This window comes from Aquarana catesbeiana, linkage group LG02 (assembly GCF_042186555.1).
Source record: "Aquarana catesbeiana isolate 2022-GZ linkage group LG02, ASM4218655v1, whole genome shotgun sequence".
Lineage (NCBI taxonomy): Eukaryota > Metazoa > Chordata > Amphibia > Anura > Ranidae > Aquarana > Aquarana catesbeiana.
Window position 1 is genome coordinate 439,487,134 of NC_133325.1, and position 24,617 is coordinate 439,511,750.

At 38.1% G+C, this 24,617-nt stretch overlaps 1 protein-coding gene across 1 annotated transcript in view; it reads left to right on the forward strand.

Moving 5' to 3' along the window:
- Positions 1–8,445: 8,445 nt before the first annotated feature.
- GRIK3 (glutamate ionotropic receptor kainate type subunit 3) overlaps positions 8,446–24,617 on the forward strand; it is a 929,711-nt gene continuing 913,539 nt past the window's right edge. Inside the window, exon 1 of the mRNA XM_073615535.1 lies at positions 8,446–9,195. Coding sequence (XP_073471636.1) covers positions 9,081–9,195 — 115 coding nt within the window. The 5' untranslated portion in view covers positions 8,446–9,080. The remainder of the gene's footprint in view (positions 9,196–24,617) is intronic.

Sequence of the window (24,617 nt, forward strand, 5' to 3'; positions counted from 1 at the left end):
TTTTTGTATGGGAATACTATGCCACAACTGCAAGCCTAGCGCTTGACTTACGGTTGTGGCAGAACGTCATTCACATGGGTATGGGCAGTACTGCCATCAAAAACAACAAAGGGGAGAATTTTTGTTGCAGAGCTTTGTTGTCGCTGCATGCACCCAACCCCATCAAGCTGTCTTTGCAGCTTAAGGAGGGTGATAAAAAATGCGGTTCAATCATCTATTTTGATCCCATTTTCCAACCGCAAGTACAGCAAGGCTTAGTGAGTTGATCCGGAACAAGAATTAGTGGTGTCTCCTAACACCTCTTGTGCAGATTCTAAGTGGCAGACCTGCAGCCGACTACTCAAAAAATAAGTGCAGCAGTGGCAGCTCCCACCATAAAAATTAGGTTACCATTATCCACTGCCTTTAAATTTGGTTTTGAACTCAGTTAGCTTGTCTTTGAGGTAGACAGATGGCAGCACATTGCTGGTACAGTATCTAGGCACAAAGGCTTCTGATCACTGTTTAAATCAAGATCAAACCTTGCTAGGCTCCTTTTTCATGCAATGTGCATGTCATGAAAGCTCTCCACAGCAAGTTATTTTATCTTGGCATTGAACAGTGGGAATCGGTTGGAAAATATCCACATTAGTGAAGATAGCCATTAACAGTCACATAATCACAAGTAATTCAGATCTTTTCGACCTCTCTGGGTGGTGAAAATAAGCATTTCCAGAAGTCAGAAGTGCATTGTTCAAGGACAAGCAGATATCTCTACCTACCTGTCACTGTCAAAGATGTATGTGTGTGTGTCTAAAGATGGGCTGTGACTCATTAAAATGTCAGTGAATAAAGCCTTAGTTTATTTAAGTTCTTTTCAGTACCTGAGAGTATTAAGGATACCCAATACTCCAAACTTTAGATCACTGTCATCCATTTTTTTCAATAATTTAAGGAATCACATGGTGATTTGCATGGCTATGCGTTATTCATGGGTAAAGGCAACTATGGCAATGCTTCATTAGCAGAAAAAAATGGTCTTCTTGTTGGATTTTTTTATCTGCAAATCTTTTTTCCCAACCATAAGAACAGTGCCAATGTATCTGCAGAGTAAAAAGAAAGATATTTATATTCATAATGCATGACAAATGCTTGTGGATATGAGTGATTTAGCTCCAGGCACCACCATCAGAGCAGAATTTTAGATCTGTTGGAAATTTTCCCTTTTTCAGTCCAGTGATCAGCATGAATCTACAGATCACACACTTTCAGACATGAGATTGAAGCACACATGTCTATGACAGGCTTTTGGTCAAAGAAAGGTCTTCAGTCTTGCTGTTTTCTAAGATATGACTGCCACCTAAGGTCTATAGGTACCGTTAAAACCGAAGTGACCACGAGCAGATCTATAATCTGCAAAGAACACAATGTTAAAATATAGCTACAATTGGCACTGTTCATGGGACACACTCATTATCTATCCCTTTATTGCAAAAAAGGAGGTGGAAGGAGCTGAAATCATTAAAATAAGTAAAACGCAAGCTGATAAAGCTCTTTTTATCTTTCTTCCGTAGTTTAAACTATAAATTCAGGTTAATGGGAAAAGACCAGTACTAATTTTATGAAGATGTTCTGCAGATTAGTAGCTTTTTCAGCAGAAGGGCAGAGGCTGTCAGTGGCAGTACAGGAAAAAATATGGACACTGCGAAGGAAGGGTAGAATCTCTCCATAAAATGCTGCAAGAGAAATATAGGCCTAAAGCTGTGATGAAACACCTAGAAGCATTCTATTTGCAGAAAAACATATTTCACCATTATGCTTATTTAAAATGGCAGTCCAAAGTGCAAGGATGATGTGAAAAGTGCAATAAGCCCTAGCAACCAATCAGAATTAGCCCCTTTCTTTTATGACTAGAGTGACCTGCAATTGTAACAGCTGCTATGAATTCAATGCAATCTTGCCTTTGCTCAGCAATAAGTATAAGGAGCAAGGACAATCTACAAAGTGAGGAACCAAAAGTATCCAAATGTGTTTACCTTCATAAGTCAGAACAACGACGAGCTGCAAATGCAGTTAGCCTACTTCACTAGATATGATTTCTGTTTACTGTAGTCAAATCAGCTAAGACATTATTTCTGATTGGTTACCATGGATTACTATACCTTGTCTATTGTCCCCACTCTTACCCTGCACTATTCCTTAATAATAATAATGAAAGTAGCTTGGATTTCAAAAGATATTGTACTTTTCCTTATTACAGCAGCACAAATGGAGATTACATGTTTTTTATTTTATTTTTTAGAGGCTTGATTTTTAAATTATGGAATTTTAGCAGGCACAGAACACTCCGATTATATCTGAAGTGGAAAGTCGATTGCAGCACATAAAAGGGGATACATTTTAATCCAGAGCTAATATTTTAGATCACAAAAGTCCTAAGGGAAATTTGTTTCTACTATAAATGCACTGTATATGGTATGTATTGTATATGTGTGTAGAAATATATACAGGATGCCTACATACAGACCAGAACAGGATAACATTTATAAATATAAAGTAGGACTCATTAAAAAAACATGCTGGAGGTTTTGCCCATAACTACCAGTTGCTACCAGGTGTCATATTTTCAGTACAATCTGGAAAAATAAAGCTGACATCATATTTGCTACTGTCAGTAAACCCTTATTCTTTCTTTTCTCTTGCTGTTATAAATAAACCCTTAGGTTCATTTTTCAAGACAGCATAATTTCTTTATCACATACACTCATTTTGTTCTTTTACTAAGGCAAACATCAATAACTTAGCAACCAATCAGGAATCAACTTTTATTGTTCCCACTGCTTTGAAAAGGTGTAAGTACATTCAATAGTGTCTGAATGTTGTCTTCTGTGGCAGTTGTGGCAGCTGTACAGTTTGTTTTTCCCTTAATCTACCAGAATCTCTGTTTTGGTCTGCATGTTTGTCAATGTGTCTTGTAAGATGGTGTCTTTTTTTTAATAATCCACAAATGAAACAAGTTAAGCAGAGCATGCAATGCTCCATTATCTGTGATTAATATGATACTGTATAACAGTGATATAGATATAAATAGCTGCCCTCAGATCCCCTGTGTGCTGTCTCAGCCCATCAGTGCTTCAGCTATATCCTCATGCATTGCTGATATGAAATGTGGCCTGAGTTGGGATATCTCTCTCTTCTCCAAACTGACAGTTTAATTGAAAAGTTTCACGCTGCAGTGGCCAAAACGCCACATCCAGAAGCTGTCAGGTCTATACTGGGTAGAGGAAATTACTTTAATTGCTCTTTTTTAAACTCTTAACTCTTGCTTTACCAGTATGCCTTAAACCACTTATACAACACACCTCTGCGTTGCTTCAAAAGTGTTCAAAAGATTGCAGTTCAACTATTCACCAATGAGAAGTGCAGGACGCAGATGTGTTAGCTACACTGGAGGCAAAATTAAATGTCCTTTATTTTTTATTCGATAGGACAGAGCACCATAGTAGAAAAAAGTAAGATACTTCCAGAATTCAATTCTGTTTGGTCACTGGTAGTCTTCAAGTTAAGATATTGGCATACCATTACGCTTTGTCTTGAAGCAAACCCAAGCTTTGTCCATGCAAGGCAAATCAATGAGTTTGCTTTAATGACCTCACCCCCAACAGCACATACTGACCATTCTTTTGATCTTTACCAATCAGTTCAGCCACCATGAACAAGATGAGAAAGCTCTGTATCAGCTTTGAGATACTCTAATTAAAAATTTCACAAGGCTGAGGACTACAGCCCTGGGCCAAGTACCAGTTCGGTCACATGAGAGGAAAGGAAATGAACCATATGCTCCTAAATTTCTGGATGTACCAGGTATTTTCTTCCATTCTCATGGCTCAACAAAAAGGTGAAAAAGCAAATGAAACATAAGCATGTGTTGCTAGGTGTGGTTGGGGGCAATAGGGCAAAGCTGTTGCTTTTCCCTTTATGGGAAAAGCATATATTTGAGTTAAGGAAGGAATAGGGACAGCGATAAGCTATGGCTTTCTACATACCATTGGCATCACATAAATTCAAGAGCTTTACTGCCAATCAATTGTTTTTAAGATAATTATTTCAGATTTCTCAAAGTTTTGCTAAAAGCAAGAAAAGTTCCTTCTGTATCCAGGTCATATTCTGACTAAACTGCTAGAACTGTTGACATATATCTATGGTAAAACAATTAGTAGAAGGTCAAGAGTACAAAGAAATATGATTTACCAATAACCAACATAAATAAATCCTATTTCATTTGCTCTATAGCATTGCCAGAAAGCCTCATTTAGATTGTCACAGATATTCTGTAAATGAGGTCTACTAGCCATGGCCCCAAACATTAGTAAAGCCTTGGTAGAGGTAAGCTCCCTGAATCCATTTTGGCTAGAGTCGATATTTAACCTGATTCCACCATATAAATCAAATAACTGTAGAGATAAAATATTACTTAGGCTGCTTTCACATTGAGGCACTTTACAGGCGATATAGTGCTAAAAATAGTGCCTAAATAGCGCCTGTAAAGAGCCTCTCCTGATACTCCAGTGTGAAAACCCGAGGGCTCTCACATTAGAGTGGTGCACTGTCAGGACACCAAAAAAAGCCCTTCCATTCGCATCTTTGAGGCGCTGTAGGAGCGGTCTACAGCGTGCCACTGCCCATTGAAATCAATGAGCATCGCCGCCGAAGTGCCGGCACAGCACCACTGCAGCGGAGATTTGCGGGCACATTTAACCCTTTTTCGCCCATTAGCGGGGGTTAAAAGCGTCCCGCTAGCGACCGAAAAGGGCTGCAAAAAACTACGCCCCCAACGCCCCAGTCTGAAAGTAGCCTTACTGTTTATTTACAGACATCAGTTGGAAGTCAATGTTAGCTACCTAACCATCCATCTTGGAGAGCAAAAAGCTACTTTATGAACATTTCCTATCTGGTCACTAGCTTTGCCTGCAGTAATGGTGGTTCAAGGTTGTCTGGAGTGGTCTAACATGTCTCATATTCAACTCTAACATCTTTTGTTACTGTTTTTTTTCTAAAAGCATTTCATTTTGGTGCACAGGTTTTTAGCGCTGACAATTTGGCACAATGTAAATTGGTGGCATGAATTTGCACTGTGATATTATTTATTGCTGTGTTGGCATATATAAAATTAGTGTTAGAGATTAGATTAAGGATACTTTTTTTGTTAGGGACCTGTAAAGTATTGCACCCATGATCAGCAGATCGTGGGTGTATGCCATGGTCCTTCAGACTGTCTCTGTATCTGCCCAAGAGCGATCAACAAACTACAAGTGATCAACGAACTACAAGCCGACAGCTGCAAAAGATGTCGGGACTTGTAGTTTTCCCATTCACAGAATACTGTGATTGAATGACACAGGCGCATTTTTCGAAGTTTGGGACAGCTAGCAGGGGATAAGATCCCCATCTGGCTGTCGAAATGGGGACTTGGGAGGGGGTTGTGGGGGCTGGTACATTTGTAACATGTTACATGTTACACCCTGAATATGAGTATAACACGCAGCCCTCAAAATTTCCACTCGCCTACTCGCATTTTGCGAGTGGAAAATGAGGTCTGGCGAGGAGCTGGGCTGCCTGGGTGTGGGGGGGGGGCGAGCACTGCCATCAGGGGGGGTGAATGGGAGCCATTCTCCCAGAGAAATAAAGTGTGGAGGAACAGAGGGGAGCTGGATCATTATAGCGGAAGAAAGCATGGAGGAAGAAGTGATCCGGCTTGATCACAGAGCAGGGTTTGCCCACTGTAACAGCTTACATTACAATTGCAGTCCATGCCGGCACACACAGCCCCACCCTCCTAACCACACACCTGTGACAGACAGAACGTTCCTATGCCAGGGCGCATTCTGTCTGTCACAGGTGCGGGGTCAGGTGGGTGGGGCTGTGTGTGACGGCGCTCGGACTGCAATTGTAATGTAAGCTGTTACAGAGGGCAAACCCCGCTCTGTGATCAAGCCAGATCTCCTTTTCCTCCACGCTCTCTTCCGCTATTATGACCGGCCACCCCCTCTGCACAGGTGAGTCTGCATGATGGACACAGGTGAGGCTGCACTGGGGAGGTTGCATGATGGACACAGGTGAGGCTGCACTGGTGAGGCTGCACTGGTGAGGCTGCATGATGGACACAGGTGAGGCTGCAATGATGGACACCGGTGAGGCTGCACTGGTGAGGCTGCAATGATGGACACAGGTGAGGCTGCATGGGTGAGACTGCAATGATGGACACAGGTGAGGCTGCACTGGTGAGGCTGCAATGATGGACACAGGTGAGGCTGCATGGGTGAGGCTGCAATGATGGACACAGGTGAGGCTGCATGGGTGAGGCTGCAATGATGGACACAGGTGAGGCTGCACTGGTGAGGCTGCAATGATGGACACAGCTGAGGCTGCAATGATGGACACAAGTGAGGCTGCATGGGTGAGGCTGCAATGAAGGACACAGGTGAGGCTGAATGGGTGAGGCTGCAATGATGGACACGAGTGAGGCTGCGTTAGTGGGCACTGGTCACGCTGCATTGATGGGAATGGATGAGGCTGCATTGATGGGCACGGGTGATAAAGTTGTTGTTAATATTTATTTTGTGTAACTTAATTCTGCATAAAACATTTAAGTGTAAATTCATGATAATTTATGAGGGCATGTATAGGGGCAGGATTAGGGGCGGGGCATGGTAGGGGTTGGGTGGGGCAACTGGTGGCAAGTAACCCTTAAGGCCTGGCTTTTTAGCCCTGTAACATGTAACATGTTACAAAAGGTGAACTTATCCTTTAAGGTTGTCGCCAACGTTTTGAGATGTGGAATCTATAAATATATAACATATGAAATAAAAGATGCCAATTTTACATAGCTTAAAAAAGGCATTCTGTAATAAGGTAATGGGCAACAATAATCCAATATGTAAGAGAACCAGAAAGCACTGTTCACATTTGTGTAGGACTTGCACTTGGGTTGGACTTCTATTTTCCCATTGCAAGTGGTGTCCTTTAACTTAAAATGGATACCACCATTGCAAATTGTATGGTAAACACAAAATAGTATATTTTTAAGTGAGGATGCGGATTAAAAGGGATTTTGCAATGATCCTGTGGGATAAATGAACATCACTATCTTCATTGGTGTAAATACCACCAAAGCTATGACTATATAATACAGCCCCATTTAAATTTGGGGAAAAAATTCTGTGAAAACTATTTTTCTACGTCTCTATCAGATCTCCAGTCATTCGTGGATCTGAATTTCTGTTCCTGTGTGAGGCCATTTTTCCATTATATAAAGTCATAACCAAACAGGTCTGAACTAAGAAAATCCTAGTTCCACGAATGCAGCAGTAACCACCCCTAATCATTGGTGCCAGTCATATGAGGTGTAGTGAAGAAGACAAACACAAAAAGACAAACACAAAATTTTACGGGGTGTCTGATCCAGTACTGTCTATCAGATGCTTTGCATGGATAGCAGGTAAATGTGTTCACGGGTTATACTTAATGAGTTCAACAGCTCTTCTTTTTAAAACAATATCCAAATTTATATATTGACCAGAGTTCCTCTTTTCCTTTTGCTGCATTAAACTTTGATTCATGTATCTAAAAACGGGTGCTGTTTGCATATTATATATATATCCAGTTTTCCATTGTCTACTGTTTATCACAATAATAATTGCAGCTAGTGTATATGAATGACACATATGTTTAAACCCCAGCTTCAGTCTTTAAACAATGCTTTGCATGAATCTCCATTTGAAGCAAGAGGGGAAAAAAACACACTTTAAGTTTCAAAATAGCCACTGAATGAACTGTACTTCTACATAAATCTTCTATTTTTTCCCTTTTCTCTCAAGGGAAAACTGTCTCCGATTATAATGAACTAGTTTCTACACCTTCAACAGAATGACTATCATCATTTGTTTTAAAACAAATTACAGAGCACAGTATGTATGCATTGCACATTTTATTTTTTGCTGTCATTGTTTCAATTGACTGATAATGCTTTCCCTTTGTAATTATCATCCTTTAGCAGTGATTTGATGCATGGTATTTAAAGTTATTCTATTTGTGAGTTTGTTCTGTAGGCAGATGTGAAAGAGGGCCACATAACCTAAACAATTCCTTCTGTCATATAACATTGGAACGTTATTAACATTAATGACGCTATTTATGGTGAGACAGATCACTTAGTAACCCTGTCCTGATGATAAAGTATCAGCTCCCTAATCATTAAACCACACCTTTCCTTGTACCCTCAAAGCTTAAGTCCCTTCATTGGGTAGCAGTGTAAGAAAAAAAAAGCAGTATTAGTGCTAAACTGAAGCTGGCACCTTACCCACTTCAAGCAAGTAGCTTCCTAGGAAAAGGGAGGGGGCATGGAAAACTGTCCTGTATGAATTCACTACAGACACCCATTTTCTGAAGGTCCAAGCTACCATTTGCAATCCAGTATTACCCTGTCGTTTGTATTTGCAGTCCACCCATCCACTCCTAAAGACTACACACAAGTGCAATGAATTGTATTCACCCACTGAACAAATCACAGTCATGAGATGGTAGCTGCTTTGCATGTGGAGCAGGCAGGCTGCCTGAGTGTGTGTGCTTTTGTCAGTCCAATTCTCTCTCACTGCTAAATCTCTGAAGCCAGAGAAAGGAATATACATTTTTTTTCCTTCAGCTGCAGGATGGCTCTTGCTGCATCTGTCTTTCCTTCTCCATAAGCCCCAGGGAGCTCCTGATTTCCTATGTCTGGGATTCCACTCCACAGCTTTGCTAAGGACCAGTTGATAGCATCAATGAGGACTGCATCTAAGCATCTAGTCTCCAGCAGGTGAATGGGACTGGAGAGACCAGTACTACACATGTAAATGAAGAAGAAGCTTTTTTTTTGTGGTTAGTAGAAGCATCTTCTAACCTTTGATTTCAGCTGCTGGGGCTTGGGGATAGTCTGCTAACATGTGCAGTGCAGAGGCATTCAACTGTGACTGTCTTGGGCTATCACTGGAATCTTAAAACCGCCAAGGAAGTCCCAGGGAATCCCATATTAACTAAACTTCGTGGGGATTTTGTTTCTAACAATGACACATTACTGGCTCTCTTTTTGGAGTATGGTTTTAAAATACTGGGCAGTTTTGTTCTGCTACATCGTCTGGCTTCAGGACTGTCAAGGAATGCCACACGTTATTCGCATAGGTAAGTGCCTGCAATTCTTCTTTCGCTTACACCTTTACCAACCTTGTGTGCCAGGGGGATGCAGCAGTAAAATGTCAAGCTGTGTTGTTCCCTGTTTTACTGAAAGGGTTAACTGCGTGATTCCCTCTGAAGGAACGTCTTTGAGATTGTTCGCTGCAAACTCTGGATTGAAACAGACGACTTATAAGGGGACACCAACTGTCTGGGTTTCCCAACTGTCCAGAGTCTACATTTTGATGACATCTGTGTCCACCTGCCTAGCTTTATCAGTCCTTCACTGCAGTTTATTTTAGCTGTCCCTAAGGACACATATATAGGCTGCGACTGTGCCCATAGATCTGCATGCAGGTGGAATCATACAGCGTGCCTGCTGATGCTGACAGTCTTGTTTGCACCATTTAAAACAGTACTTTATTAAAAAGTTGCTAATTTTGAAACACCATTTGTTATTCCCTGCAAGGGAATTCGGCATTGAAAGGGTAAGGCTTTTGAGTGCACAAAGCAAGCGCTGTAGTTTGAGCTTTGAGATACTGTCATAGCGTTCTATGAACAGATGTCTAGTTTTGAAACAAAGTGGCAATGTTTTCACCTATTGTCTTCAGTGATGCTTCAGATCAGCTGTGAATTTTTCTTTCTGTGCTGTCTTTGGCTTTGTGTTGTGCTTCCTGAAAACTGTGATAGTCTGTGATAAGTCATGCAGTTGTTTCTCCCTTCATAGCAAATTAACTTTATGTTATTCATCCACGGCCAGCCAAAAGGGTATGTAGGGAGCTTCCCAGTAAAAAAAAAAAAAAATCCTGTTAAGGTTATAGACTGTGCTGTCTCTTCATTTATTGACCTTGGGGGTCCACTAATCTCTTGGCTCCCCAAGGACAGACTATACTAAATTAGGTTAACAGCTGCATTTCACTGAGTATTGAAATAGGACTCTTCCACCTATACTCACACGGTCTGTGACGATGGAAATTTGAAGTATAAAAGGTTTATATTTGAAATCTATCCACAGCTTTCATTTCTATCAAGGCCTGCAAAGTAATAAGGGTGTAATCTACTTTCCTAAGAGTTAGGAAATCATTCTTGATTTTCCTAATAAGAGATTTTATTCCTCTAGATGTATACACTTGTATGTTTTAACTTTAGAAAGTGAATACTTAGCATATATATGTTTTACAGCATGGTGAGTTTTCATTAATTTCAATAAGATATGCATTTTACATATTCTACCTTTAAGAAGTACTTAAAGAGGTACTAAAGGGTTAACATCTCCTGGTCTTACTGATAAGAGATATGGTATATATATATATATATATATATATATATATATATATATATATATATTTTTTTTTTTTTTTCCCTGTTTTAATAAGTCAGCAAAAACAAAGTACTACACTACAGTTTTGTCAATGTCAGGTCTCAAAGCAGGAAAATCTATTTGCAGTTACACCGTACTCCAATGGATCTTCACTTTATGAAATAGATTTTATCATCGACAATGCATTTTATAGGTCTTTTATAACTGACAAAGGAAAACCATACCCAGAAAGCAATTTTTTTTCCCTTTGTCTTTTCAGCGCTGGGGCAGGTGGTGTAAAGGACACACTTTACAAGCAATTTCTAAAGCCCAAATCAAAATTAAATCCATTTAGACACCTGGTTAAAGTATTGTTTTGTTAGTTCCTCACAATATTTTCTTTATTTGTTTTTGCAGAGACAGTGTTCACTATATGATTTCAGTATAGTAAACCTAAAAAATAAAACAAGTCCTATTTGAAATGAGTTTCATGTGCAAAAAAAGCTTTATGCATCATATAGTGATTAAGCCAAATAATATAATTTTTTTTTGGGGGGGGGGGTTAAATTACAACTAATGAAATAATCTCAGAGAAATAGCCAAGTGTTGGGTTTGCGGCTAGATAAAAGCCGCTGCAGAAAAAGACAACCTCCAGAAGTTGTTTTTTTTTTTTAATAACCTGTCAGTAACTTATGCACTCTATGCGGCATATATTCTTGAAAAGAAAACTATTTTCACACCATTATACTGTAAAAGAGTAGCACATGTATAATATTGTGTTTTAAGTTGTGATATTAACCTTTAAAAAATAAAATCTGGAATGTGTTTGGGAATCCATCTATGAGCCAATAGTGGACACCTTTACGTTTCAATTACTGGGTTAATAACCTGTTGGCCACAATATAACTGATGAAGGCACACTTATATGACTTTTAAGAATAAAAACCCGATGTAAGATACACTGGCTTGTTAACAATCTGGAGGTCATGCAACAGCAGGAGTTGATAGTAATAGTTCATCATCAAAGGTCACAGAGGAGAAAGAGGCTTGGGGCACACACCTGACTGGCATGTTAAAGAGGAGAGTTTCTGTCTGTATACTTTATAAATGAATAAAAGTATGTTCACATGGCAAACATGTCGTCTTTCTCTTGTATGAGTAACAATATTAAACATCATGGGTCTTTGTACGAGATTCATTCTTGTTTCATAAGGGAAATAAAACTTCATAACAGATATGAAATGACACATATGCCAGGTAAATGGAGACTGCCATCCTCAGAACGTTCAACTATAATGTAATGTTTAGCCTCAAATAGGTATGCATTGACATGATTCTTTTTCTTACTGTAAGTTTTACTGCATTACCAAATGTTGGTTTCCAACTGAAAAACAACTATTTATGTATTTGTCAATCGGTAAAGGAAGATCCAATTCTAATTCTTTAAGTACATCTTTATAAATTACTTTGCTTGCTTGGCTGGAGAACAGTTTATAGCTAATGGATAAGGCTTATTATCGGAGGTGATCACCGCCATTTATAAGATCATTAAAAAACCTCTACTAGGTTATGACTCGCTTCTATTCTTACACAAGATTTGCATTTCTCTAAGAATTTGAAAAGATGAAACACATGAGACCAGGTCTCCTACACATATTCCTGATGAATTTGCCCTACAATATTACAACAACCTATCAAACCCATTTGTGTCACAGGAAGAACGCCCTTACATACTAATATATGCAGCATGTACTGTGCTCTCTGCTGTCACTACTATAAATGCACATAATTAATACAGACTATAAATACACTATGTAGTGTTCAAACTTCAAATATTATTTGACAGGATAGATATGAATGACGAAAGTTGAGTTACAAATAAATGATTAATATGTGTCAAGGTTGAGACCTTGATACTTATCTATCTGTCTTTACAACATTCTTACTTCCTAATGCTCCTCGAGAGCTCAAGCTTCATTTATACTGGCTCTTTGTATCCATCTAGCCTCATCCCACTACTTTGCGTTCTTTTTTATAACACATGCACCCTAAGCATCAAGGAATTAAAGTATGTGCCTCTGTTTTTCCTCCATTCCCTTATTATGGTCACAGAAAGACAACGGCCCCCAATTTCCACCTTCTTATAGTTTGTGTGTAAAGAATAAATCCTCTAATACTCTCAAGTAAGACTTCACAGGGATTTCTGTTCACATTTTTGCGGAACGGATATATGGATATTGTGATTTCCATCAAATATTATTACAGATTTTGAAAAGCTATGATCTGTATTTTACTACTTTAACCCCTTTTTCATGAAAGAAAGGCATTTCATTATTAGTGCTGCATAGGCTAAGAAGAAATGTCACTAGGACAAGAAAAAAAAAGTACAAGTACGGTATTTCCTTGACAAGCCATCTACAGGTAATTACTTGCTCATTTGGCCTTTTTGAAATATTTTTTTGTTGAATTTTTCCAAGTCCAAGGTATAGGCTAGTATACACCTTTTTGTCATTTTCTGAAGCTGTTAGAAACAAAAATGTATTTTTAGGCAAAGCTATAAGGATAAAATAAAAGTAAATACTGTGCATCATTTTAGGGTGCCTATATTTGCGTAACTGCAAAAAAAAATTTGAAACTGGGACAAATGCACAGACACTCAGCATTCAAGATTTTTTTGTCATCAATTGCACCACTTGTCTTATAAGTCCTGCCGGACAAGGAACATACCAATAATGCCATAGGCTTCAGTACCAGAGGTCAGAATAATGCAAGGGCTATCATGTGATATCATTTGCGTGCACCTCCCACATTGTTGCTGTTCATATAGAGGGTTCTGGCTAACCCTGTATATACGGTAGTAGGCACCACCTAAAGCCTTCAGTAGCAGAGCAACAATGCTTGTACACCATTTGAGGTTTTTCAGCGGCGGGCAATACAGCCACACCTTGACAACTTCAAAGTTCATTGGAATGGCTAATTTGTTGTCTTCATATCAAGGATCGTTGTTAGGGAATATAACAGAGGTATATTTTGGACTTTTGTTAGCCAGAAGTGTAATTAGTTGCAAAACCCTACTGGACCTACTAACAGTCATCTTTACCACTTTTACCAACGAGAGCAAAGAACATTGGACCTACTGTTCAAAAGAGCTTGCCTGATTCCAGCTATCATCTTTGATGTTCATTTAGCTGCCAGTTGTATAGATGATACTGGTGCTATACCTATTTGATACTCCTTGTATTGTTGCTGGGTTCTTTTTGTTCCTTGGCATTACAGTTTTTTTTTCTTTGTTTCATTTTTATAAAGATATTAAAATAAAGAACCTCAAAAACCAACAGCATTCCATTGTTAGAGTCTGATTATTTTGGTGAAGAGCTCCATTTATTTGAAAAATGTACACAAGGATATATGGATAAGGGTCTTTTTATGTAATTTCAAGCAAAAAACTGCCCTTTTCTGAGTATGCAAAATGCTGAGTTGAAGGCATTCTGTCCTTAAAAACAAAGCTTTAAGATCTAGTGGCTCAAACATTACATGCAGTATCTGGTTAACTGTAAGCCTTTTAATATTCAAATTTGAATGGAATACTAAATTCAGCATTAGCACATCCATTGTGAAACATTAACATTATCTACCAGGTATGGAAATATTGTGATCATCTGATTCCTTGCTACTTTTGGCTATGGAGGCAAATTTAAGTAGAAAGCATCAGTTACTGATTTTCATCTGCTGATTACTCAGCAAGAGCAGTGTGTATGTGATTTGTAAGGGTGATTGTTAATTTTTATTTTATTCCACATGGTCTACAGTCAGTCAATGATAACACATTTGAAAGACTGATATCACAAAGGTGAGAAATTATACTCTATGTCACCATCTGGTGGGAATAACACAAAATAAAAAACCATAAAAGGGTATCTACACCCAATAATGAAAATGTTATATATTGCAGCTTACCAGACCTTAGATTCAGTTGCTGCCCTATTTGTTCTTTTTTTCCAGGCTTTTTTAGACTTTTTTCCCTTGTAATTATGCCAGCAACACATTTCCTGTAATAGGGTAACACTCATTCAACATACGGTATCTAAGGAGGAGCTGTTTCATCATCCTAGGACAGTAAGTATTTAATTTACCATTTCGGAGCCTTAGAACACCTCCTTTTTGTATAGGGGAGGTGTTCTGTAGTCCATGACAAGAACACAGGAAGTTACCTGCTCAGTAGATTTCTGGCAGGATCAGCTGGTATTTTATGCCCATATTTAACATATATAATAGAACAGGACACTTTTAATGAAATACAGACCGACAGGGGTAAGAAGTTTAATGTTAAGGTTTACATACACTCTAAACTGTGAAGTATTTAAGCACTTATTGATATAGATAGATAGATAGATAGATAGATAGATAGATAGATAGATAGATAGATAGATAGATAGATAGATAGATAGATAGATAGATAGATAGATGGGACTTTACCATATCATATAAGAGGCAATGTTACTAATATAGTAGTATCTCATAGATAACACAATACAATATATTGTTTGGAGCATTTTGAATTTAGAAAATAACATGTTTTCCCCTAAATTAAACACTAGGGGAGCTCTTCTATTGCAGCTTGGAATTCATGTTAAATATTATTTCTGTAGAAGAAGCTTTATGGACCTGCACACATTAGAAGATCTGAACTGATTGCCATTGCTGAGCTGTCCTTTTGACAATGCTACATCTCTGGCTTTAAATGTTAATTTGCATCACTGCATCACAGAACACCTTTGCTCATCAGGAGCGCTGACTTTTTCTATGACATCACTAGCTGCATGACTGTTCTAAGTAAGTGTCTCATTAGGAAAGGCAGCCAACCACCTAGCATTTTCTGAAGAAGGGCACAGGCTTCCTTTATTGAAATATATAAGGACAGTATCAATTGTTTGTGTACAATGAATTTTTCTGATTCTCTATAACTACCATCTATAGCTAAAATGAATTAAATGTGTTTATGGCTGGTAGCCAGTAGAGGCCATTCCTTGTTACTATTAGGTTTGTGATATATTTATTTTAGTTTGTATGATTTTTAATATTTTAAATTATTCAGATTACATTTTGAATCCAAATTACCATAGCATTTTTTGAGCGCACAAGAAGATGCATGTACCTTTCTTTGCAAATCACTAAGTGAATTGCTTTAATCATTGCTGATTGGCCTATGCCTTCTTGTGGTTGACTGGACATTTTTATCAGTTCATTGATTACTTACAGTACATTGGGAATAGGTCACAGACCAAATAACCTCATTTGACAAGTGGATCAATTTAGATTGAATCACTTCATTTAACAAGTGGATCAATTTAGATTCTGTCAACTTAAGGCACTCAACCTAAGGAGCCAGTGTTATTTCCTTTCCTCACTTAACTGAATGTGTCATTTCGATATATCAAGATTATAATATTTCCTTTCACTCTTCTGTCATGCGTGTTTCTGGTGCCAAACAAGATTTTTTGTGTTTTTATTGATGGTTTTAGTGTATATGGATCACCCCAAATGCAGGCATATTATGAATTGTATAACAATACTCTGTAAGGACTAAGCTGCAAAAAAAATCACACATGATGAATCCAGGAATAGTACAGGGTGAACCATTAAATGTCACTCAATTGAATTCAAAGTGGATCTTGTAACTGTGTGGCAACGTCGTTTTCTAGAAAGTCGCAATAATTCCGCTGATTCAAATCAGCATAATTATAAGACAGATAAAAATAAAAGCTGCATATTTGCCTATTTAATTTCATTAAATGTAATCTCAACTGTTAGACTGAATCCTGCATAAGTCACTTTGACTGTATGCTAAATCAAGGTGGTGTTCTTCACTGAGGAGCATGGCTAACTCTTGCTTGAATCAGAGAAAATGTTCTAATATGTCTGATCTTGGCAGCCGAGATATACAATTGATATTTTGGCATAAGAACTGTTCTGGGGACAGTGCAAAAGTTTAATAGCAATAATCATGTTATGCATAGGGCATTTCCTTTCAGTGGTCATACGCCTATGCAGAGTTATGACCACATATGGACCATTTACAATAAAAATTTACCTTTATTGGTCTAAGCTATATGATAGCCAGGAAGCTGATGTTGCCATCATTTACACGTGGCTCTTAGATGGTATGTAATGTATCTATGTGGTACCCTGAAAAAATGTATATTGTGTTGAATTTCTTACTGGCTCTGTTGCTTCCTGGCATGTAACTGTGCCTAAGAATTGCTGTTCTATAGCCTAATAGCTATAGATACATTTGCAGTGTGAGATCTTTTTAGGCCCTGATGCCTCTGATTTCTAGCCTCACGTGATCTCGTGTAAGATCAGCTAATGTCACTTCTGTCCTGATTACTGTTCTTTTTCCTGGAAAGAAAGCTGTATAGGGAGACATGCAGTGGAAGCTTCTGTCTGCTTCTTCTTCTGTGGATCTGTGCTTCCTCCAACTCTCCTGATGCTTCAAAATTATTTTGCCAGTAATCAGATCGCCAGTCAACATTGGGGGCAGCTTAGATAACAGGAAGCAAACTCTGCTCTTCTACCAGGATGGCCACTTTCACAAAGAGACAGTGCAAAACAAGGCATGGTAAGTCAGTAATTGGTAAAAGATCAGCTGCAGGCAGCCTATCGACGATTCTGACTAGTCTTTTGCCACCTACTTGCCATTTTTGTGCACAGCTTGCATAGTAGAGGTCCTTTCTAAACCACTAAAGTTCATTGAAGTTGAATTGGTATCATGTAGTTTATCCACAGAAGGCACATGAATGAAACATACAGAAATTGTGAGAGTTAAAGCGGTTGTAAACTTCTGGCTGAAATATTAATAAAGCTTATCCTTCTATGCTGTATACTTTTCTCTATCCAAAGCAATGAATATGATTTATCTCTGCTGCCTTGTTCCTCGGTTATCTGCATGAGTCACTTCTGACAGCTTTTCTCAACTCCAAGATATAATTTGTGACGAAGGAGGAGAGCTCCAGCACACAGCCTGTGACTGACACAGCCACAGCTATGCTTGTTTTTCATGTACTGTGAGGAGGGGGGTGTGTCCCTTCCTTCCATCAGGGCTCTGATAGTTTTTCTTTTTGAACTCCTGCATTGGGAGGCTTCCGAATCCTGCCACTTGTTTTTTAAAGCTCAAAGATGCTGTGTAAAATCTGTATTTTGGAAGGCTATAGAGTTGAGGGGGTTGCAGATAAATAGGTACAACTTATGTAGGAGGATTTGCTTTATCTCTGTGTATCACCTGGAGCCAGTCACTTCACTGGATATGTTGGAGTTTACCACCTAAAGGTTTTAATAGCTGGTTTAAGTAAGAGAACAAACCAGATGTGCTATAGAATTTTCCAAACCAAAATGGACCCTTACGTCAAATCCTGCTGTGAAATACTATTGAGGGATCTAGGTCTTGGGACCTTTATAAACACTGGATATATGCAACACTTTTTTGTAGGTGCCATTTTTTTCTGAGGCTTCAAAAATATAAAGGAGTTTATTTATCAAAGGCAAGTTGGTTTTTCACTTTGCAAGGGAAGTTTCACTTCGCAAGGAAATTGCCTTATATCCTTGTGAATGCAGCAAAGTTTCTCTTTGCAAAGAATACCTAATCACATGCAAGGAAAATAAAAAAAATACTGTATTTTTGCTTGCACGTGATTGGATGATGGATGTCAGTAGAGCTTCACGTCATTCACTAAGCTCTGGAGCAAGTTCCCTTGGATTGGGCAACTTCTTTTGCAAAGTGAATGGTCTATTTGTCTTTGGCAAATTACTCTTCAAGGAACCCAATAGAATGACTGTCATATATAATAACATGGTGACCCAGACTTCATACTGAGATCAAATCTGAGTTTTACATTGTTTACTTTTGATAATGACATGAATTAGTGTCATTCCAAGCTTTCATTGCATTATTTCATTAACAGCTAGAAGGGAGTCCTGTGCTGATCAATACAGGTCTGAATTAAAAGTCCAATTTTGGTTTAAAGAGTAAAACCACTTTAGCTTCAATAGCTACAAACTGTACCATTACTGGTCTATGTCTGCCAAACATTCTCTAAAAATGACCATGAGTAATCAAAAATGAGTGTACTGTCCTTTATCTGTCCTACATTATAAATACTTAACTCTTTTTTCCTTTCAGTCAATAACATCTAAGGAAGAATCCATTATACGTATAATGCTTAAATATCCTTTTGCTTTTATCTTAACTGTTATTTTGTTTGTAATATCTATAAGGATTTAATTGGAGACACATGAGGTTAAGTTAACTTGTGTAAACAACAGAGCCTTGGCAAATATGTACATTTGAATAAAATGAATATGTACAAACTTACACAATTGACTTTAGCAGTGTGACTCTATATAAAATCCATTTCCCAGATGCGAGGTTTCACGTGAAGATTACTAAACCACCGGTCTAAAGCCATTTGCTTTTAGCTGGAAAAAACCCAAACATATTGATTTTCATTCAGGATCTGTCTGCCTCTACACTGGCACATACATAGAGGAATCTCCCGGAGACACGGTGACTGAAAGCTACCCGCAGTGTAACAATGTCAGCTTGGAGGGCATTGGAAGGTTAACGTTGGAATGTGCAAGAACAGAAACTGTTGTTTGCACAATATGGGATGCCTAAAGCAAATTAATATGTAACAGGGCTAAACAACAACACAGCAAATGTAATGCTTGATGACTTCACATTTTCTCGTGTGTTTTTAACTGTATCCTGTATGTTGTACAAAATTTCCCAGCATTGTACAACTGAGTGGTAGATTTTACAGGAACATTTCCTATACTTTTTTGTGAAAACATTAAAGTGGACTAGAAATAGCTCTATCCCAAGGGAGATTTTTTTCTTTCATTTTTTTCTGCAAGTTTGACTTTTTTTGTAGCCAAGGTATAATATATTATTCACAATATGTATGACATGCATTACCTCTATGCAGTGGTGGCAAGTCAATAAGGGGCGCAGGCCTCCCCCCCCCAAATTTCCAAAGTTAGCCTGCCAAAGAAGAAAGCTACTTTAACATGTTTGAAAAGCATGTGATTTGAGGCTGAGACTCTAATTGTCTTATTTCAGGTTGTCCACGGGGCGCAGAGCACTGCGCTATGAACCCTCTCACTTTTGATTTTAACAAATCAATATTTGTCATCGGGCCACTTCCGGTTTCCAGCTTCTCATCCCGTGGAATGCAAGGCATCCTCTGGTGAGTGAGGACCTTGAGGGATTTGTTTGTGCCCCCCAAAGTTTTTTATCACCAGCCACCACTGCCTCTATGTATGTCTAACCCTATCAGAGAAGGAAGCAAAGTTTATTTTATTTCATATCAAGGAAGGAAAGAAAGATGACTTTTTTTTTTAAATGAGTGATACAAATGACATAAAAGCTTGAGAAAGACTGGCCATTATTATATGTAGATATTGTATATGAAGTAGAAATAGAAGAGGGTACTATAATAAAGGAATATAAGTCACTTTATAGTTGTGTACAAATCGAGCTTAGACCTAATTGAGATTAGGCCTAAAAAGCCACCTTCCAGAATAGTATACCCAAAACACTGCAAGGGCCTACACACTTTTATATATAATAAAACAAAGTTGGTTATCTACTCTGATGGGGTTTGACATGCATAGACATAATTCATTTCATACATTTTATGTGAAAATATTTTATAAAATCTAACCTCAATCTTACATATTCATCTCTTTCTATTCCTTCCAAATACTCTGCTCTCCCAAATACTAAAGTGTGGTCCCAACAACTACACTTTTGCAGTGGATTTGCCATAATTTTATTATAAACGGTGTGGTCAGGCCTGTAGACATACTGTAGTGCTCTTGTCTTTCCAAACACAAGCTAGATTTTACATTAAAAAACGGAAATACATATATTAACGTGACCAATTTTCTAGATATATATTAAAAGAAGATAAACATGGGTGTTTTAAACCACACAACCAATTGAATAGACATAAAATGATGGATTCATTTTTCCTGTCTTTCAGCAGCTGTAAGTTTGCATGCAGTTAGTGCAGAGCTGAAATATTATTGTCACCATGTGCTATAGGTGAATAACTGTAATAATGTAAATAGGATCTGAAACATTTTCCCTGAAACCATATGGTAAAAATCCTGAGCTGGTAGGAACAGACGTAGGAATCAAAGTGCAAGCCTTTCTAAAGTAGATTTTTCTTCTTGTTTTTTTTTATTCTTCATGGAGTTGAATTACTAAGGGCAAATAGTTTTTTCTCTTTGCAAGGGAATTTTCCTTTAGCTTAGTTATTTAGGTAAACTTTCAATTTGCAAAGAATACCCAATCACATCCTTTCTTGTATTAAGAGAGGTATGTACTCCAAAGAGAGAGAGATATCATTTTGCCCCTATACAAATCATTAGTAGGGCCTCATCTTCTCTATTTCAAAAATTATATCGGGAAACTGGGGAAAGTGCAGAGAAGGGCAACCAAGTTGATGAGACATGGAGGAGCTCAGCTATAAGGAAAGACTGCAGGCACTGCCTTAATTCTCTCTTGAGAAGAGGAGATTAAAGGGGAGATATGATCTGTACTGTAAATACATAAGTGGTCCATATAGTGAACTTGGTATTGAGTTATTCACTTTAAGGTCATCATAGAGGACAAGGGGGCACTCGTTACATCTGGAGGAAAGGGATTTAACCTCCAAATAAGGAAAGATTTATTCACAAGAGCTGTGAAAATGTGGAATAGACTCCCTCAAGAGCTGGTTTGGTCCAGCTAAGTAGATTGCTTTTAAAAAAAGGCCTGGATTCTTTCCTAAATGTACATAATATAACTGGATACCAAGATTTATCAGTAAAGTTGATCCAGGAAATATCGGATTGCCTCTTGGAGGATCAGGAAGGAATTTTTTTCCCCTGCTGGAGCAAATTGGATAATGCTTTACTGGGGTTTTTGCCTTCCTGTGGATCAACTGTGGGTACAGGATTGTGTATATAGGATTGTATATGTTTTTACCTTTTATTGGTTGAACTAGATGGACTTGTGTCTTTTGTCAGCCAGATTAACTATGTAACTATGTAACATGAAGGCAAATGAAAAAAAAAAAAACATTTTTTGCTTGCACATGATGGGATGGTGAAAATCAGTAAGCAGAGCAACATCAAATTAAGTGAGCATTCCCTTGGAAAGTGAAAAGTCCCTTGCAAATTGAACAGCCTATTTGCCTTTTGTAAACCCACCCCTGTGTATCAGAAAAGGAATTTCTCCTTAGCACATACGTATATCTCTTGTTCAACAAAAGGGTTTTATTATTTATATTGTATTGATGGACAAAAGCCATCTGGTTTTACACTATGTAATGGTGGCGCAAAAGGATGTTAATTCCAAATGAACCACAATTACATGTTTTACCTGATAGTGGGCCAGTCCTAGTCATGGATAACAGGAGTTGAGAAATTCTAGAAAGGAACTCCCTTGAGCTGACTTATGGGCTCTCTAACAGAATTCCACTACATTAAGAAACTCATTTAAAATGACACCTCAGTTTGCAATACACATCAACCAATGAAAACATGGATACTGCTTCCATTACGCATCACAATACACAAAACACACATAATTTGTGTTGACCACTCATTATTGCAATAATAATCATTTTACTGTGTCTAAATGTACACTGAATATATTAGGAATGAGTTGCTAAATTAGTAGATAGTGTTTAATTAGCTATAGTTAAAGTGTTACTAAACCCACAACAATAAAACCAGTCTGTATATGCAGTAAAGCATGCATATTATACTCACTGTGGAACCTAAGGGGTTAATCCTCTGCATTATGTAAAAAGGCTGCACATGCTCAGTATGGTGTGTATTGCTAGAGAGTTTTTTTTTCTTGGGAGATTGCATGTGATCAGCACAGGACCAATCAGAACTGTCCAGACAGAGGGTCAGGGGTCCTTCATCCTGATAGGACAGCCAGTGCAGTATGGAAACTCCTCCTACAAGCTTTAACCAGGCACTGATAGAAGTCACAAGATCGCTCTATACTAATGATTAGTAAGGGTATTTACTAAAATGATTGCATTTCCATATTCTATGTATTGTGGGATACCAGATATAGTGAATGCAGGGTCCTCGGTTTAGTAACACTTTAAGTTTAGTTCTGTCTTACAATCAAGTGCAAAGCAAAACCCCTTTTTTTTTTAATTCCATGGTACATAATTTGGTTTTTAAAGTGAACGCTAGCTCACCTTATTTACTTAGCTAATCGAACATTCACTTTGCTAAGTGAGTGTTATCTACTCTTTTAGCAAATCAATCAATAAGTCTCACATAGCAGTGAATTTGAACACGGGTCATATATAAAAAGCTTCAGATTTTGACATGAATCATACATCAATATGGTAACAACCACACATAATGCCCAGTGGTTTCACATGCCTAACTTATGATTCTTACAGGGGATTATGCTTGCTAGACTAATTATATTTATGTTTCTTGACAAACCAACTTAAAGAGGAAATAATGTTACAGAAATAAAGGTGTAGTTCAGTTTCAATTTATAGTGAATAGAGGTATAGCTGTTTATTATATATAGCTGAATTCAATAAGCTCCCTTTTGACACAATTGATGGTTTCCACGTGTTATTTGTAGAAACGTACTTTCACAAAGGGAAAAAAACATTCTACAATATGAACAGGGCTCACTAGATCAGCCTGAGCTTATACCGTGCTGTTGATTCTTGGCTTTGCATTGTCTGGTACAACATCCTTTACAAGAGTCTTTGTTCTGGAGCTGAATATACAGCGGAATCAACAAGATAGTAATAACACATCTGTATATACGTGTAAAATCTCTTCACATTCTTTTCTTATATGTAATGGCTTTCAATCTGATCTTAAAGAGTCAAATCCTGATTCTGTAATGTCTTTATCTGTAGGCTGTGGACTAGTTTATACTAAATGCTTTTTTTTCAAGTCTTGCAGATTTAAAGCAAAAATAAAGTTACTTTTATAAGGATGTCAGACAGAGCAGGAACTGTCAGGAAATTACCCCAACATGGGCCGAGGCAATGAAACACCTTCTCTAGTAGTATGAGGAAGGTTGACAATGTGAAATTCTGTTAGGAAGGATTGCGTCCCCATGAGGACTATTTATCTACACTTCCTGTTCAAGTGACAGCTGTCAGACAGAAAGGGAAGGAAGACATTTTATGAAGACATAGACATGATTCAAAGGCTAAGTTTACCTTTAAGAAAAAAAATATTTGTGCATTTCTTATTTTTTTCTGATGAGCCTGCATAGCATTGCACCCACTATCAGTAGATTGCAGGTGCAATGTAAAGGAAACAAAAAGAAGACAAGGGCGCACCAGCCTTGTGCATTAACTTTTAAAACATTTATTAAATAAAAATAGTAAAAGAAGTGACTCACAAGCGTTTGGTGGAGGAGGCACAACATAAAATCGCACCAGTAGACAATCTGCGATTTGGGATGAGCGAAACCTTCCAGGGGTCATGGAGGAATGCACAGACGTTGCAATCCGCTAACGCGTTTCGAGGGGAGAGTCCCCTCTTCCTCAGAGCTATGCGTGCGTTCCTCTCAACCATAGACATGCTGCAGCTACCGGCCCGCGGTGTAGCGGATGTGTAGGCACTACACAGGCACCCACAACCACAATGACAGTGTAAGTACATACACACGTCCATCCACTGTGTATATGCTGAGTCTTGATGAGTGAGGTCTTGAGGTGGCGATTTTCATCCACTATGATTTGTAATGTGTATTGCAATATACATCTGGCAGTGGGAGTGGTAACATTGTTTTTGAGTGAGTCTTTGAGGTGGCGATTCTCATCCACTATTACTTGCAATGTCTACTGCGATGTACATCTGGCAGTGTGACTGGTAGCATTTACTGTGATTTATATAATATAATATATATTTTATATTTGGTGCTCCTTAGACATCGCATGTCGCCGTTCAGCTTGTATGCACTGTACGCAGCAGTTCACTTCATATTAATTCATCTATCAATTGATTGTTATTGGTCCTTTGTGTATGTACGTGTGTATATGCATGCACGTGTATGTATACTGTATGCACATATCTACATATG